Raw genomic sequence first — 19,043 nt, 5'->3', positions numbered from 1 at the left:
ATTGCAGTTGCTTCTCCCTTTGACCTGTAGACTCCAGCTAATACCAGAATTCCGATGTAAGCATGCTAGTCAGTCTGATCCAGTGGCTTCCATTTCTCTTGAAATACACACCTTCCCTCCAAATTGGTCATGTCCAGTATAATCTTCTCTATTGGTGGGGATATGAAGAGCTGAAATGCTGATTGAATATCATCGACTCGTGTGACAGCAAATCTTGTAGGACCGGGAGTCCTTTTGATGACATTGGAAGATGACAGTCCACCTCGGCTTTGGTGTGGTGCTGTTGACCATTTTATATTACCAACTTTAGATGCCCATGTCCCCTCTGTGGATGATTATTGCTGCATTCCTTGGTTTTCATCTGATGGAGAGGCAATGGCAGACTCGTCCTCTGAATCCTCCTCATTGGAGGAAAATTGACAATCTGGATCATCAATAACATTGTCCCCGGTCTCTGAAATCTCTTCCTCTGCATCACTAAAGCCAAAGTAGCATCAACTGTAAACCTTCTGGAGCTCATTTTTGGTGTGTTTGTCAAAGAGATGACATGAGAACAGTGACAAGGACAAGGGAGAAAAGGTTCCTCCTCTACTCACACCTGGGTCTCTGTGTCAAAATAGCTATTCAGAGGGAGTCAAAATACAAATAATTGGGCAATCTAAATAAAGGACATAAAAGACATCAATGTTTATTTTGGATCTGAACAGTTTCTTACCCTCATTAAAGTGTCCGGGTCAAAATGACCCCAACATCATATTCGTATACAAACTCTGCACAGACATTATACTACACATCAAGGTGTCCAGATTTTACACACAAGTTCATGACCCAAGATGAGGAAAAGTCACAAAATTGTGTGACGAAAAATAAAGGATAACCAGTACTTTGGTCAACACGAAAACTGAAACGGGTCAAATTGACCCTTAACATAACATAAGGGTTAAAAGAAGAAGAGAAAGGAGTGAGGCTAGTGCCCAAGTATATTTACTCTTTAAAGGATTTTATTGTTCCCACATAATTTTGAACAGTATTGTCAGCAGCCATGTTTTTTTTTTTTACTCGTGTGACCAGTAATGTCTGTCACATACACAGAACTACACACAACGCAACATAAAACAGAACAACTTATCCTGCTGCAAGATCACATAAATGAAAACACTTATCTCCAAACTCTAAATAAGTAGAATGAGAAAAAATATTAGCTCCATTCTGTTTTCCAATGTGCAACAATGCTTCTGCTTCCACACAGATGGATGTCAGCACACAAGTGCGATTATACTTTACAAGACACTCAGGCCTCCCGACAGGCATTGCTTTGCGATAGGTTAAGACTGCAGTCAAATCTTCCAGTGATTTAGTGCCAGGAAAGAGAAATCTAGAGTAGCTACACAAGAGGACCTTATAGTGCATTAGACCTTGGATTGCTCATTTTCAAGCTGCCGCATAATGACGGCGGAAATTTGCAATAAATGATTTCCTATTTCTTAAGCATGAGAAGGAGCAGTTAGGTTTTCATAAAAATTTGACCATGAAACACATTTTTCTGAAATGTGCAATCAGTTTCTCTCACCTCACAAAGCCACTTGCAATTTGACATTATAATATGATTTTTTTTTTATGGATCCACACTAAATTCGGTCTGTCCTGAGCTGACAGAAAAGATTGATTTCACTTTCTTTAACTCAGTTTCCACTGAAATGTTTGATATTTTTGACTACTGGCCTTTGACTTATTGTATGCCCTTGACGTATAAAGACGTTTTTTTATATCCCAAACATTCACTGCCAATCCTGTGATTGAAATATGCCTCTCTTCAACGGCCAATAACTCTGGAATGAAAAATAGCAGGAACATACTTTTTTTATCCTGATGAAAGAAGAGACTTTAATCTTCAATGTGTGTTTGCATAGTCACAGTAAATAATATTCTGTCTCTCTTTATTATGTGTCTTCTATTGTATTTATTTATTTATTTATTTTTTATTGGTAATACACTATTTTCTTATATATATATATTGTTTTTGTTTATTATTTGCATATTAATGTCTTGTCTCAGATGATGTTTTGTTAAAAAACAAAAAGTTAAAAAAAAAAAAAGAATTCTGTGGGGCTTGGAAAATTGTGCAAAATGAACAAAAACTTGGGCAAACAAAACGCAGGAGACCTGCAGCTCTGTTGGTCGAGACGTTACTCCACGAGTGGAGGCTTAATGCCCCCTTTGAGTTCGACACACACACCTCTGCCCCTTTGCTTCCTTCTCTCTAACAGAGCAAAGCTCCAAGAAACATTTAGACAAAATGACATATCTCAACAAAGATAGTGTGTATCCATCATGCACAAATATATGTATTACAGCTATATAATATATCATGGAAATAGTTGCATGGGCTCTTCATTACATGTGGCTGATAGACTCACCTACTTAACCTGGCAAAGGGAAAGAATGTGGAATGGGGGCAGGTGGAACAGCAAAGTACAACTGCACCTGCCCTTTTAGAATTTCTTATTTACCACTAAGGTGGCATGCAAGGAATTTGGTACTGGCTTGGCCCCTGAACTGGACTGGCTTCCCATTCTTTAGTCTGCTGCTATGATGGCACAGACTCTTCAGGCAGCCGCAGGCTTATGCCATGAATTCATGTCAGCGTCATGGTGCCAAGCGAGCCAAAGCTGACCCACTGCATACGTGAGGTAAAGGAGATCCTCCTGTTCCTGAAAGCTCATTTGATTGTAAAAATCTATTTTCATCAGCGACATTGTGGTTGGCACTAAGACTGCCCAAATGGGTCCCCGCTGGCTTCTTCATTGCACAAATCTGGATAGATTCCAGGAGCCTGGGGCCTCGAATTAGAGGCCCTGCTGGGCCACCTTGGGACAGAGAGCTGGTTCTCTAGACTCTCTGCAATACAATGACGCTCCTTGAGTCAGTGAGCCTCAAGTGGCTGTCTTTCATTTCAGCGTCTTTTATCATAGTGACATGGAGAGTAGGGGAACTACAAGTCCTATCAGTAACCGAGAAGCTTTGCTGGTTCAGACTGGGTAGCAACTGAGTGGTGCTTTATCTCAGTCCAGTTATTCTCTTAAAGCTGATGCTTGATTACCCTAATTCAAATCATTTTGCTGTGATGGCCGTACTCGCCAGCTAACGATCTAAGTGGACGACATTAGAATCAAAGAAATGTTGTTATATGACAGGAAACTAGTTATCTGTAGTAGCACAGCCGGACCATCCAGTCTATGCAAGCAGTGTGTGACGGCTGCATTGCTGAACTGCAGTAGCTCACGCTGGCATCTGTGTGTCCATAATGTGGTTGCTCTGTGTCTCATGGGATTTGCTGTCATGTAAACTTTGAAGCTCCAAAACCAATGGAAGGCTGGAGCTGCTCTCTGTGTCACCGTTTCTAACCTATAATTGGACTATTGTGGATGAGGAACTGGGTTTATCAGATGAGTTATCATTATGCAGAATGGATAATACGGATGTTTGATGATATATCAGTGAAATAGTTCTTTGTTGCTCACTTTCCATGCAGTTCATCCACAATTTAAGTACATGCAAATCATTTTAATATCTCTCTTTTTTACATGTTTGCCTTCATTTTTTCACAGCCTGTAGGACCTGGATAGAGGCCAGTGCTGTTATCATCCTTCAACCCAGATTAACATCAAGTATGCCTCATTTAATCAGTGGATGAAACATGCATTGTTTCCCCACCATGCATGATAGAGATTACATGGAATCTAGAGTGAAAAAGAAGAGTATTTTTTGTAGAAAATAATGGTTGTATACATCTGCAGATCTCCATCAATGGAAGATTCATCAGTGAAGTGTCGCTGGATGTTAAGCTCTTATGGAAAAGGATCCTACAAAATTATTTTTTGTCTTCTTTTGGAATGAATTCCAAATTATGCAAGCTATTGGAAAATTAAATGCTGTTGTCATAGGTTGTCCGTGCCAAAAAGGAACTTAACTGATATATTGTTTTCCTTTCCATCTCATTTTCCCACCATTTGATAAAAACCAAACCATAATTTCAACAACAAAAAATGAATTCCAATTCCTCATCTGAATGAGATCATGATTGGATGCTTGAATTTCTTTATATGGAAAGTATTCTGTTGCCTAAATGACAAGCAATTTTCTCTGGCAAATCATGTCCTGTGTCTCATGAAGTACGAATCAGAATAGGTCCAGTTTTCTGACATCCACGCAAAACATTCAGTCAGTCAAATGCATTCGATAAAATGTGTCCAAAATGCAAAAGATACCGACTCCCTGCTTTATAGACAATGTTCAAATGCACAAACTTTATCACCTCATGCAAATGTACGCCTTTGTCGTCATGTGCAGACATTGAGTTATGGAAGAACATATTGCAGCCTGCAATACGTTCTTCCTCTGTTGAAGGTGAAATGCTCTATAGGCAATTAGAAGAGAGTCTAGAATTCCTTGAAATGAAGTGCTAAATGAAACGTGGTCAGACTAACAAGTCTGCTCTCTTTTTCACTGAGCTTCTTTGTCTTCCTGCAGCTCTTCGTGGAGAAAGGGGAAAGGTATACACATCTCTTTTTTAACAAATCAAAAGTCGGTGCATGTAAGCCCTGTGGTGATTTTCCTTAATTATGCTTCAGGGTGATTTGAAAGGTGGATGACACAATGAGGACATGATGTCAGTCAAATAATATCCTGGCATCTTTCTTCACTATAAACTCAGTTTTATTCTGTGTTCTGCTAGGGAGTCAGCATTTTTCCAAGTATGGAATAAAACAAGAAAATCCCGACATGGAGATAAGTTTTTGTTTGGTTGATATGCCAGAGAGTTAAAGCCCTGCATGAGCGAATGGGAGCTGACCCCCTTGGGGGAATTAGATCATGACCTCCTTGTTTGCAGATCTGAACTGAGGACATTATGGAATTGATTCCAACCTGGACTTTGGAAGAGAAAAAAAAAACACTGATCTCTATTTCACACAATATTACCACAGTTACACTGATGAAATAATATTAGCATTCATTATTTTGTCCTGGAGTAAAGAAATCAGCCCAGAATCATTATCTCAACTGTTTTTGTGTGGTCTTAGACCAGATTGCTTGTTCCCATGCCCTCCTGGAATGAGCAGGCTCAGTTTGACCTTGCTCTAAGGTCAACGTTCAGCAGGCTGGGCCGGAAAATGATCCCAAGGTTCCCCTCAGGTGATTGTGAGATCTTTGTTTTTGGAAGTCCAGGAGTGTCTCCATGTTTTCTCACTAAAGTATTATCCTAATGTCTTTCTCCATAAGCACCCATATATATATATTCATTCATTCATTCATCGTCCTTTTATATATATATATATATAAAAAAGTAATCTTACTTTTTTCATTAGCATTTAATCATAGGCAGGGACATGGATCTACTGATTCATTCATGTTGATTCTTAGAAAATTAATAATTTTCAACATTTAATAGTCTCACTTGGAGACTAATTTAATTTCAAAAACCCAGCAGACTTTTAGTACATCATGTCTTTAAGGCAGCTACAAGTACAGACAGATCCAGTGTGTTTGACAAGAAGCAGATCTCTTTGGGACAAGTGTAAGTTGTCATAAACACAGCGTGAAATACTACTGGAAAATTAAATCGTGAATTTATCTTGACTAATCCTGATAACTAACAAATATTGTGTTTAATACACCCAAATGTAGCACAGAGAATTTGTGCTACATGTCAGCCGTGTTTCTTTTAAATGAATTATATGAATCATTCTTAGCTTATAGAGTGGAGAGAGTATGTTTTTAATATTTGCTGAGAGGCATGCATCATTTACAAATGCCTTACTGTGCATGCAATGCTTGTGGGTATTGTAGTTTGCAGACAGATCATTCTGGTCCGAAAAAGAAAAGATATCTACCGCACTTCTGTCCAACTCGCATTCAGAATGCATCATTAAAAATGTGAATTTCCGCAGTCATAAAGAAAGCTGAGAAAAATGCTGCTGACGAGAGTTCCGATAAAATTGTTATCCTTCTCTAATACGGTGTTAAAATTGCAGATTTCTGACTCCAGCTGTTGGAATTTATTGTTCTCGAACAGCTGGCAGACAAAAACTCATAATCTCACAATATAAATATCTCCGGGGTAACTTGACAAGCTAACAAAGGTAAAATAAAATAAAAATGAAATAACACATTCATTTTGAATATCTGTAACGCCTACACCCTACACTTTCACCAGCACAGCTTTCATTGGCATCACTCTGTGTGACACATCTGATGATGAAGTCTCAATTCTATTCTAATGTCAGCAGATCATTACAGTCGCTGCAGCTTCATCTGCGATGTCCAGAAATCACTTAATATTATTGAAACAGTTTTTTTTTAAGCGATGCACTAATTAGGATTCGTGACGTTCAATGAGGCTGTGATACTTTTCTCAGTTCTATCGGTTAAATAATGGTATTGATCAAGATATGATTTTACAGTTAGCCTGTACACATATGGTTATCTTCCACTTAACAAATGGTTTACTGAATCTACTCAATTTATTATGTGATGCGGTTGATTACTTTATCGAGACCAAGATGTTTTATGTATTAATGTGCTCATTACCACCTCTAGAACATGTGCAGGCAAGGGCACACTATTAGAATGATATAGCACCGGAGTTTTCTGAATAGTTTTAACTGGGTGAAATTAACTTCTTATAAAGAAGTATTACCATTGTAAATAAATAAAAGGCAATGCTGACTCTTTGACCCTCTCCCCTCAGGCAGGAGGCTACGGTCCATCCGGACCAGAACCTACCCCCACAAGAACAGCTTTTTCCCCTTGGCTGTAAGACTCATGAACAGTTAATTTTCTGTCCCGGACTCTTGAACATTTTATAACCGATAACTTGCACTGTTCTGTTTACACTGCGTGATCACGCTAGTTTACTGCTGCTAATATACATATGTGTATCCACTCCTGCTGCTGCTTTGTGATGTGTCTGTACTTATATGTTTTTTGTATCTTAGTCATTTCTGTTACATGTAGCACGACTTCACCGAGAAAAATTCCTAGTCTGTGAACCCTCATTGGCAATAAACCGATTCTGATTCTGATTCTGATAAAACAGCAAAATCTATTAAAACACACAAAGGGTCACAATCAGTGTTTTCTGTTTCAAGCAAATGCAGACAACATACTCGAAGACAAATTGAACGATTTACACCACTGTGATGCTTTTAAGGGGTCGATACTCGCTCATCACGCCAGCTCTGCACAGTTTTCTCCGTAATATAAAATAAACCTTCATGTCAGAGTGAAACAAACTATAGAGTTTATTGTTATAAGAGCTTTGCAAGTCATAATTTTAAAACATCTCAAACTGATTTGTGGTTTTCTGCAGAAACTTTGAGAAAGATGTCCAACATTCACTTTTATTTTTAGGTTAGCTCTACCCAAGGTCATGAAAGTTTCCCATGCAACTGAGATTTGAGATGATTTTTGCTTTAAACATAGCACAGTCCTCAGCACTTCTTTTGTTCTCTCATCGCTTCACTCAAATCAGCCTTCCTTGCTGCAGGACAAACTGACAGCCAAATTATCTTATCTACCTTTCATCTCCCAATTTTTTTTTCCATCTGCATCACATTTTATTTGAGATTAAAGTAGGCTGTGTCTTTGTGCAGCACTAATTGCCATAGAGCTTCAGTAATTAAAGGACAATAAAGCCTTAGTAGTAATTAGTTTCTCTTGTTTGGTTGCTAGCCCATCAATTGTGCTTCAATAATACTGATCATTAGCATGCGCCGAGGCAGTGAGGGATGCTGGGAAAGAAGCCCTGCACACACAGCACTCCACATTCCATTCCCATGAAGCCATGGCACGGAGCCATGTGGTTAACTCTCTGTGTGCTGGGCCAGTGCAGAGTGGCAGACTGATCCTACCAACCAGGACTGGCGGCGTAAAAATAAAGAGGCTGCACTGTAACATAATAAATCTGCTCAAAATAATGAGCAAGTGTTTCAATTTTTGAAGCTAGGGAATGTTCAAGAGTAGGTTGATTTGCAGTGGCGACCCCTCACGGGACAAGCCGAAAGTGCAGCAGTAGGGAACGTTCGCATGAGCTGCAGCAGTGGGGGCAAACGCGGCTCTGCTATGTTTTCTGTTGTACCCAACTCAGTGTTACATTCTCCCTATAGGCTGAACTATTAAAGCCTGTCTGTAAAACTGTTAAGCAGTGATCAATACTATTATTCAATGTTAAAAACAGATCAAACTACCTTTTCAAAACTGCACCAGGAGGCCACATTCCAGCTTTTCTGTTCAGGCGAGTCGCAATGATTGTGCGGCAAACTGTGGCATAAGCAATGGGGCTCGGCAGCAGAAAATGTGCTCTGTTCTGTACTTTTGCCTTGACATGATTGAAAGACAATGGTGCCGTGGATAGGCCATTTCAACATCAAATGTGCATGCACATCACAGGGCAAGGGTGTGCTATCCATCACATTCAGTGAGCTGTCAGAAGCAGCTCTTACAGGCCGGGCTTTCTCTCTGCCTGCATTTGCACTGCATGACAATACAAGATGAAACCTCGCTGTGCTTATTCCTGCCTCTGCATTGTGTGTGTGTGTTTTCCACAAAGGTTTTAATTTGTACTTAATTATCTATGCCAGTGTGGTTGAAGACTAAATCAACTTTATTTACAGACCTACTGATAATGCCAATTTATTATTATAAACGATCAAAACAATAAAAAATAAATAAAGTATTTGCTTTGCTTTGCTTGAATAGAGATGCGCGTCTTTATTTTAACCTACTTATTGACATGAAGTTAAAATAAGAGCGCATTGGCTTTTCTCCGTTAATTTAGCTGTGACAGGTTTTTGAATGATCAGGTGACGTCATCATCTAATACACCAGCTTCAATTTGCAGCCATGCAGATATAAAAAATACAAATAGGTAAATAAATAAACAAAAACATAATCGAAATGCAGAGATATATACTCTGCAACCTCCTCCCTTCGCCTCGGCACAATAACCCAGATGGAATCCTTTATGAAGCGCCGATGGAAGTAGGGCGCGCTTTATAACGCACAGCCGTGCACGCTCCTACATTTCCAGCTAATCAGAGGCGCGCAGTTGCAGAAAAGGAGAGCGGTTGCCAAGGCAGCCACATCTCCCCTCCCCCCTTCTCCATCCGTTCCTCTTACCCGTTTATTATCGGCAGAGGTCGCATGGCAGAGGGAAGTCTCTTTCCACTTCTCTACTGGAACCAGTGGCAGAACATGCACCTCCATAACAAAGCCCGTGTGGAGTCCTAAGAGCAGTGCGCGCGGTGGGGGGGGGGCAAAGAGGCAGCAGACGCATGGGCTTGTTGAAAAGGTTTCTGAAAGAGAGGATCTAAGTTGAAGCTTTTTGGTTTCATTTGTCGCGGAACAGCCGGATAGTTTTACCAACACGTGTGTATCCATGAAATGTGCGCTCTGCTTTGAGTGCGTGAGTGAGTGCGTGCGTGCGTGAGTGAGTGTTCCGCGTCCTGGTGCGGGGCTCTGAGCAGGACTGCGCATCACCAGAGTTAGTGCCGAAGTTCGGCCGCGAACGGATGTGAGGGAAGAGAACTGCGCGTAAACTCCTCCACTTGTTTTTGTGCGGCTCTCCTGCCCCGGCGTTCTTGTTGTTGTTTGTTGTTGTTGTTGCTGAGACAACAGTGATTCAAGGCGCAGAAAGTGATTTCATGCCTTCAGTCTCGCACAACCTGAGATGGACGTGAGATTTTATCCTGCGCCCCCGGCAAATGTGGGTTCGTGCGCCCTCCCGACTGAAGCAAGTTGTCTGAGCTCGTTGGACTATTACCACTCGAACAAGGTAAATAACAATCCGCCTCTGTCCTCTTACACTGAAAATGGGCTACGGGCTCACACTGTCTCTTTACACGAGCCCCGCGCGCCGTGCACACATTTACGCAACAAAAAGGCGCTCTCCGGGCTCCAGCGCTACACAGAAAAATGTCAAGTGTCAGCAAGGAAAAGTGACCTGAGCCTGGATCTAGTGCGGAACAGGGCAGATCCTTTCTGCTTACTTCACACTCCTTATCAATCATCCACTTTTGTTTTTAAAAGCCGTGTCTTAACTTTCTTCTTTTTTTTCCTGAACCAACGTGGCTATTATGTTATTTCCCGTGAGATTACGCAGCTGTGTTGTGCAGAAAGCTGACATTAAGCGTCCCCGCCCGACGTGGAACAGCATAGGCTGTATAGAATCCATACTGCCCCACTCTGCGTTCTGCTTCAACATTATCTCTCTCTCCTCTCAATGATTTCTTAGAGCTGACATGATTTTTTCCACTGGGGGGGGTTCAACCATTAAATGGCTGTGCGCCAGCAATGTACTGTTAATTACTTTGTAAGGAGAAGGCGCAGAGCCCGGCTCGTAGAGAAGCCCCATCTTTCTCTTAAGTTTTGACACCTTACTGTTCATGCTTTGTGGCTCCATTGCAAGTGCGCAGGTGGTATTTAAAACAATATTATTAACCTGGTGTGTCTTGAAATATTATTCCGTGTTAAAAAGCACACAAAAAACAGAGTAATCCTGCTATAAAGAGTCAAAGAATGGAGCAAACCTAGAAATGTTTGTGTATTTATTGAAAGCAGTCTATTGCAGATAAAACACCACAAAATAAGATAAGCTCATGGCAAAAGTACTGGTGAGGAGCACAAACACAAGAAGTGCCCTGTGAAACCAGTAGGAAAACAATTCAAACCCGTTGAATTGAATTAACAGACTTGCGGCGTCGAACGTCTCAGACCACTTACCTTTGACCTACAGATGTTGATAAAGTTCTTAGCAGATAAGGACGGTCAAGGATGAAGTTCTTTGGCTGACTGTTGCTGATAATATGCCTTTCAGGTAGGAAATGAGGGGGGGTCATACGCAGTTGTGTATATTTGCATTTCACTGTGTGGGTAATGGAAAATCTCTGTCACTGAATGGGAAACAGTAACCAGCAGCTTCCTGTTTAGGTATTCAATAGTGCGACAGTAATCTTTGGTCATGTTTGGTCATTTAAAAAAAAAAAGGTGGGAATTATGAACAACCATGAGACAAAAATCATTGAATTGATCAGATGAAAACGATCTAAATAAAACACATACTCACGGGGCTGGTTTCCATCTGACATGCACGTGGGTTCATATAACTGTCTCATCCACAGGGATCTGATTGTAGGTCAAGTGAATTAAGATCATCCTCCATGCTAATAGTACTCTCCAGAATATGCTTGTGTAAGCACAGTGCCGAATCCCGAATTAAAAACAGAAGCCGGTGGATTTTTAATGACAGAAAGGGAGAAAGTGACACAAACTACTGTCACTGACGCAAAAGTGTGGCGTGCCTCAAAATTACAAGTGTTCATTTGAATAATTAAAATCTCCCTCTGCATGAGGGAGTGTGTGTGTGTGTGTGTGTGGTTCTTTCAACAAGGGGAGGTATACCATTCATGCGTTCCATGTGTAACATTGACCACCTTCACTAACAATTCAGATGAGGATGATAGCAACAGGGATCATTTGTCCTGTCCTGTTAGCGCAGCATTCGAGGTCAAGATCCGCTCATAAAAAGCTTGTCAAACTGTGGCATTAGAGCAGACATGGGCAAACTAAGGCCCGGGGGCCATATACGGCCCGTTAGGCTTTATAATACGGCCTGCCGAACTTGTCCAAATAATATAATTAAATAAAATTTTATTAGAAACCTCATTCATTTAACCTTTTTCCCTATAATGGTACCTGTAAACAGCCAAATCCTTTCATGCAATGGCTTTTAAATGCAATTTATATTAGTTCACACAAACACTCCGTCCAGCTGTTCCTGGCCCGGCCCCTCTGTCAAATTTTAGAACCCATTGTGGCCCGCGAGTAAAAATGTTTGCCCACCCCTGCATTAGAGAGACATCTGATTTGTCGTGCAGGTGCTGCATCTACAGATCAGATCTGCCTACTCCTAATCATCTCCTAAAGCCCCAGTTGGCCAATTTTAAATTCTGCCCAGGTCACTTTTTCCAGCTGTGTAGGGGGCAAAAGGCTAATCGTAGCATTAAGGTCGATTATTTTTATGAGCTTGAAGATTTAATGGGATGGATTTGTTGGCTTCTATTTTCACTTGACAATATTCTTTTGGAATAATATTATTAGAAAAGTTTCAGAACAATTTGCATTAAAAAAAAGCACTTGGTCGGATGTTTGCGATCTGGCAATCATACTGCGATTTAGCACAATTACTCCTCAGTATATCTAGTTTTCTTTTTTTTAAGGAAAAAAAGCAATTAACAAGCAGAGAGAGCATTTCTGATTTCATCACTGTGAAATTTACAGTGTTAATCTGAGTCACACACAAACTTAATTGGCTAAAAGGAGCATGTGTTGGTGTTTTGCTTTACACCCTGTTTATTTGCAAACCTGTTATGTGTGCTACTGGCTCACTCTGGGATGCTTTGCATGATCACATATACCAGTTTGAGCTAATTAACAATTTTATGTGGTTTTCTTCATGGAACACATGTGCTCATTTAATGCTTTGCAACCTTTGCCACATTGCTCATTTGGAGCTGTAGCTTGTTCCGTTCGTAACAGTTGATGTGCATACATTCTTCTCGAGGCATTCATCTTTCCTTTGTTATTCCTCATCCAATGTGCTGGCAATCACCAAATACTGTATGAATCGCTCCTGCTATGGAGGCAGTTTTGTCCATGATCAGTGAAAACATCTTGCGAGGAAGAAAAGTGAACCTTTTGTCAGATTTGGCCGCCAACAGCTGTCATGGACTTGTGCTGAAATAACATGAGACTCTGCACTGAGCAGTTAAGCACTGTAAAGGAGGGGAAAAACACAAAGAAAGTTATGCATAAATGAGCAACGCATGTACTTCAAATTCATAAAGAGATGATTCAAAGATCCATAAATAACCCTGAAGACGTCTGCTTCAATACTTTCAGTACTCACTCTACTTCACTTTCAGTGTCTGTCTTTTAGAACTCCTCTCTCACAGCCACACGGGAGAAATCACACAGAACAATACCATAATAATAACAGCATTATGCTGCAATGATAATATTAAACTGTGCCATGTCAAAACTCTGTCTGCAGATAGCAGGCGTGCTACTTATGCATCCTGTATGTATTACAGAATAATATTGAAAATATAAACATGCATGTTGTGTAATCAACAGGACTAATTGCTTGATTGCCAGGCATTGCTAGTTTAACCAAACAGTGGCGACCGTTGCTGCCTGTGCTGAGGTGAGGTGCTGCCTACAGTTCAGCAGCAGCATGGAGTACATCGGGAGAAGGCCCCATGTTTAGACACCCTGGCCCCACCCAGCTCATACTGTACAGTATATCCTTCTGCTGACACAGAGCGTGGACTGAAGAGCTGACTTTGTTAGGTGGTGCTCTTTGTCTTTGATAAGTTGGAGAGTCATGCACATCATTTGAGTGTCTCATCATAGTATTTTCATTTTATTTTCCCAGGATTGGTTTCAATGCTTTGCATCGCTGACATATTCAGTGAGTTTCCATCCACTGATCCTCCTCTGGCTCTTGGAAAAAACACAGACACGCTTATTATTATTATTAATAATTTATTTTGCTAAGATTACAAGGGTTATTTTGTTAATTTGAACACGGCTGACAAATTGCCTATTGCCTTTAAAGCAGGCTGCAGCATTGCGTTCGTGTTGTTGATGCAGGCACTGTTAGATAATGACGAACTCTGTGGCATGTCGCAGTGAGGCAGAAAGGGAGAGTCAAAGGATGGGTGAGTCAAATGGGTTGAAGTAATCAGTGGCCCAGTAGGGGGACAGTGCATTTATGTGTGTGCCTGAGCATGCTAACTCGGGGCCATTCAAGCGTTTTGCTGACTGCAGAATCACAATCACAATTGCTGTCATAGCCCCACGCAGAAGAAGGCCGTGCACACCACACTAAGGGTTGGTGACACACAGCGAGCAGGGGGCAAAAACAGTCACTAAATCATATTCTCCCTCCACCCCAACGTGCACACAAGAATCTTAATAAGGATTCCAACCATTTGAAATCATTTCACTCAAACTGGAATTGGCTCTGAGGTTGGCTGAGTCGGAGTCAGCATATGGCACAGAGATATCTAACCTCAACTGCAACAGCCTTTTTAAACCCAACCACAAAGTGTCTAATTTTGTGCTTTTTTTCTGACTTTTGGGGGGATTTCTGACACAGTTGCTAAAAGATGAAACATATAGTTGAAAGAAAATGTGACATGTGATGTTTTAATACCACACGTGGCATCGTGAATACATTTCCACGATTCAAATATTCTGTGTGTCTTTGTCTTTTTGTTTGATGATTTTGAGTACGACAGTTTGAAAGTGTGTGTGTGTGTGTGTCATTAGTGGTGGGGGTCTAAATATGTGCTAATTATTGGCCCAAGCAGTGCTAAGCTACTTGCTTGTTGTTGGGTAGCAGTGCGTCCCCCTCAGCGTCTGTTACCATAATTAAGACCAGCCGCCCCACTCTAGTGTGCTCACATTAGTCAGCCCGACCCTTCCCATGGGGCGGTGGAATGGCATTCTCATTGTAACTGCAGGAAAATAAAAGAAAGAGAAACAGAGCCAGCACCTGCTGCAGAGTAGGCCTCTGGGTGTTTAGTTACATTTTGATTATGTCTGTTAATGACAGCAAACACTCAGAAGAAATGCTCGCTAGGGTGGATAAAGTGATGAGTAAATGATGCCGTGCATCTATCAGTCGCTTACGATGATTCATTTCTTCATGCATTAAACTGTAGATTATTTTTATGATAATTTAGTTCTCACATATTCCCCAAGCTTAAAGTAACATCATTTAAAGTTCCTCTTTTGCGTCAGCAGCAGTTGAAAACCTAAAGCCTTCATTCACATTTATCAAGAAACATAAATATACGTAAATAAGAAAGAATAGCCGCATCGTACTTTTTTTTTTTGGTATTTATTTGTGTATTTTCGAAGCCGGAATCAACTTATTGGCAGTTTTTGAACCCATCAGCAGCGATGTGTTCTGGGGTCTGGGGTGAATTTTGCAACATCAGACCAGCTGACCTGTAAGCGTGTGGTCCTCACTAATACCTGTGGATCCAGAGCTGCCTGGAGGCTTTCTCAGATGCTTCAATGATGTTCTTGATGGCGCTGCTCCTTACAGGTCCTGTCATGCCCGGTGCACTGAAGGCTTGTTGGACTGAGCGCCTTGCCGTTCTTCTGCACCCTATGTGACATGCATTTAGCTTGTCTGCCCTCCATTTATTTGGATCTCTTTCTTTCATGGATATCCATACAGTCTTCCCACTTCACTTTTGGCTTCATAACGATGGCCTGAAAATAAAGTGACAAGAGGATCTCAGAGATGCTGTAACCTGGACTACTGCCTTGATAAAAGCAAATTCTCTGGTGTATGAAATCACCTCTTCCTACCTATAGTTACCTACCTGCCCGACTGCCTAGCTGTTTGCCTTCCTACCCTCAAACCTGTGTGTTTCAGCCTGTTATCGTTTTGAAAATTAAGCAGCACACACAATATTCCTGGAGCTCTGCGAAGCCCTCTTTCGGACCACTCTTTTACCACAAGACTTCCAAGTAACTGTCATTTAATCTTGTTAAGCTTTTTGTTGGGAAAGATGATGAGGAAAATTGTAATTGTTAGAGGAATTTACAGAGGAATCAGTGGCTTGAATCATCAGGAGTCACCACCGTGTCTGTATGCATGCACCATGCATGCGTAGGTATGTACAGTATGTATGTCTGCCTACATGAAAAAGCCTGGAATCTGGATAAACATTCCCAGTTGACTCAGCTTCCTGAGGTATGTCCTGTGCACACACACCGTGCGATGCTATAAGCTCCTTGCCAGCCTTTTTCCCTCTCTTGTTTTCACTGAATATCGTTAACAAATATTATCGGCCTAGTGCCACTGCCATGTTTACACCTTGGCCCAAAGGGACAGCAGCTAAATTAAAGTTCAATTAATGGGTCCAAACCCATATAGAACTCGGACCGTGTCTGACTGAGGCTCACCTTTGGTAGTTTTGGATAAAACATTTTAAATCACAATATGTTTTAAGGCGGCTACTCACTCACAGGGCGTTGACTTTTTCCTCAGTGCTGGTGTCTTCCATTAGTCCACTGACAACGCACTGATGTAAATCACCAGAGGTTTCCACTCGAGGAGGGCTAGGGCAGATTAATCCATGCGATCCTGAATTTGTTCCCCCCCCCCCGCTCAGCTGTCTTGCTTTGTTCTTTGTCTGTCAGGAGCATCTGTTTATTGTGTGTGACATATTTAGCAGGCAGAAATAATTGCCTGTGCCAGGCTGTAATCGTCTGTGTCCATTTCAGTCTGCAGAGATTGTGGGAGCCCACAGAACCACTGAGGTAATCAAACTGGAGCTCGTTCGTCTTTTTGAGCACTAATGACGAGCTCCCTGATCGTTTGCAATAGATGGAGACAAGTGACAAAAAGTACAGTGATTATACCATGGTTTAAGTACCTGCAATGGTTTCAACTTTGGTTTAAGACTGTCAGAGAGACAAATTCCGAGGTTGTTGGAGACTTGTGAAAGAATGGCAATTTTTTAACAAGGAAAAAAGTGGATAATGGAGACTTGTGGTTTGAGAAAGAGAGGGAAAGCAAGAGAATGAGGCCCTGTCTTTGTGCTGTTGACCTATTTAGTCTCAATCTGGCCGTGAGCCACATTGACGACTGATTTCGCTTAACAAAACAAACACAGAAAAGAAAAGTAGGAATTTGGAAATTATGACGTCACTGGCATTATGCTATCAGGGACTTTGTTTCTCCCTTAACTAAAGCCTTGTGTCGCGACTCTCCCGAGTCGCGACACACACTGACAAGGGAAACTTGAGCGAAATCTTTTATAGAGTTCTCAATATCACATAGACCAGGGGTGTCAAACTCATTTTCTCCGCGGGCCACATCAGCATTATGGTTGCCCTCAAAGGGCCAGTTGTAAATGTAACATTGTGTAAATGTAATGTAATGTAAATAAAATGTAACTACTCCTTAACATGCTGCTAAATAACTGTATTTACTACTACATACTTAATTAAATTATAAATATTACATATGCAATTGCATAGTTCTAAAAATATATCGATACCTTACTGCTGTAAAAATATCCGCCGAGGTTATGTAATCGCCGGCATCTGTCTGTAATTTGTTCTTCAATATCTCCATTGATTATTGACCGATATTTAGGGAATTTAACAGTCATGTAGGGTGGGGGTCTCTATCTCACCACTGAATATCATCTGGGTCAGATCCAGAATGGAGTCAGCAACAAATATTTAATTTTAACATTAAAACCCCATTTTCAGATTAAAAATCAGTTACAAATACACATCAACTCTGATTCACTTTTACTTTTCAGCATTTTACAAAAACAAATGTCTGCACAAAGCTCTTGCGGGCCACAAAAAATGACGTGGCGGGCCACATTGGCCCCCGGGCCTTGAGTTTGACACATATGACATAGACGGTTGTGAAAAACCATCGCCAGAAGCGGCACTTAGTGCAACAAGCCACATTTACTTAGCAAATATGTGTGCGTGTAAATCTGTGCTTGTATGTGTGCTTTGAAAGTGGACAGACATGTTCAGATCCTTCGTAAAGTAAAGCCACAAGCACGTGGAAATACTGGACAGGTACTCCTGTCACTTTTCTAAATAATGGCAGAATTTATCTAAGTATTTTGCTCTATATATGTATGCCCATCATGTACTCATTTCTACTTTATTTCCACTGCATTTTATTGGGAATGTTTTTATTTTATTTTTATTGTTGTGTAATTTTATAGAAAACAACACACTTATATAATAAACTAGTTCAGATGAGTTCCATGTAATAGCGACCTCCCTTGTAGTCAAATGACATTAAAAGAGCTACAGGGCATTACTCCAATAGTTTAGAATAGAAAATAGAAAAGTAATGAAATAAATGCATTTCTTCAGCCGTCCTCTTGTTAAATGAAGTCAGCCAATCATCCCACGTACGTCGGATTCTGAGGAAGTGCAGTGAAAGCAGCAGCAGGTACAAGCCAGTTGGTTACACATTACTCACGGCACCGGCAATATCTTAACCAGGAACAAATGTTTGTGGCAGTGCAAGAAGGAGAGAAACAGAGACAGTCATGTTTTATTAAGCCTGGTAATCTGTGACTCGGGTTACAAAGTGCTTTGTGGGTAATTAGAGATCATGTCGTACGGCTGGCATGCTGAAAAATTGCACTCCGCCCTAATCGCCTCCTCTTTGCCTTTTACCCTCCACCTCCCTTCCTCATGCTTGCCCTAAAATGAGAGAGAGGGGGGGAAAAAAAGAAAAGACCTGATGCTTTCAAATGAGCTGGCTTCCTATCAGGAAAATGGCCACATAAACAAACATGGCAGCTGCACTTCAGGCAGCAAATCATCAGAAAACATGTACCTTGCTGTACGACATGCGCTTCTGTGCTCAGAATTCAATAAGAGGAAGTCGGCAGCGGAGCACTTTGTGATTTGTTTTGACGAACTTGTTAGATGAATGACTAATGTCTCCTGGCAAGTGCCCCAGGTTTACTATTACCAAACAATGGCACTTGATACAGAGCGCCATCGCCTCGGCTTTCACACAGACAGAAGCTCAGCCCGCTGTTTTCTTTTGAACCCTACATGCTGACTGCACATTCATGCAACATCCCCGGAACACAGGGACACACAAAGGAAATTCTCAACTGACGTGGGGGGGCTTGTTAAAACACACACACACACGTACACACACACCTTCATTTTCTTTCATTTTTCAATCCCCAATAAACTTTCTCCAGATTTGGCTGCCACAAGGCATAAAACAATAATGTGTTGACAAACACGCTATGATGTCATTACAGGCTTCACTGGGATTATGATAGCAACTCATTAAAACTGCAGTTGGCTATAGTTTTTGATCAAAAGCATGTATTCCTCAGCAAAAAAAAGCAGGTTCGAGCTGTAACCCTCTGAGTTGAATGAATGTTCTGTTTTCC

General features: G+C 41.1%; 1 protein-coding gene across 1 annotated transcript in view; it reads left to right on the top strand.

The window, feature by feature from the left end:
- The first annotated feature begins 9,727 nt into the window (after positions 1-9,727).
- The window catches only part of LOC137906742 (TOX high mobility group box family member 2-like), a 67,293-nt gene continuing 57,977 nt past the window's right edge, over positions 9,728-19,043 (top strand). The window contains exon 1 of the mRNA XM_068751034.1: positions 9,728-9,832. Within this exon, the coding sequence (XP_068607135.1) occupies positions 9,728-9,832 (105 nt within the window). The remainder of the gene's footprint in view (positions 9,833-19,043) is intronic.

The sequence above is a fragment of the Brachionichthys hirsutus genome, chromosome 2, assembly GCF_040956055.1.
Source record: "Brachionichthys hirsutus isolate HB-005 chromosome 2, CSIRO-AGI_Bhir_v1, whole genome shotgun sequence".
NCBI classification, from domain to species: Eukaryota; Metazoa; Chordata; class Actinopteri; order Lophiiformes; family Brachionichthyidae; genus Brachionichthys; species Brachionichthys hirsutus.
This window is presented reverse-complemented; position numbering and strand designations above follow the sequence as displayed.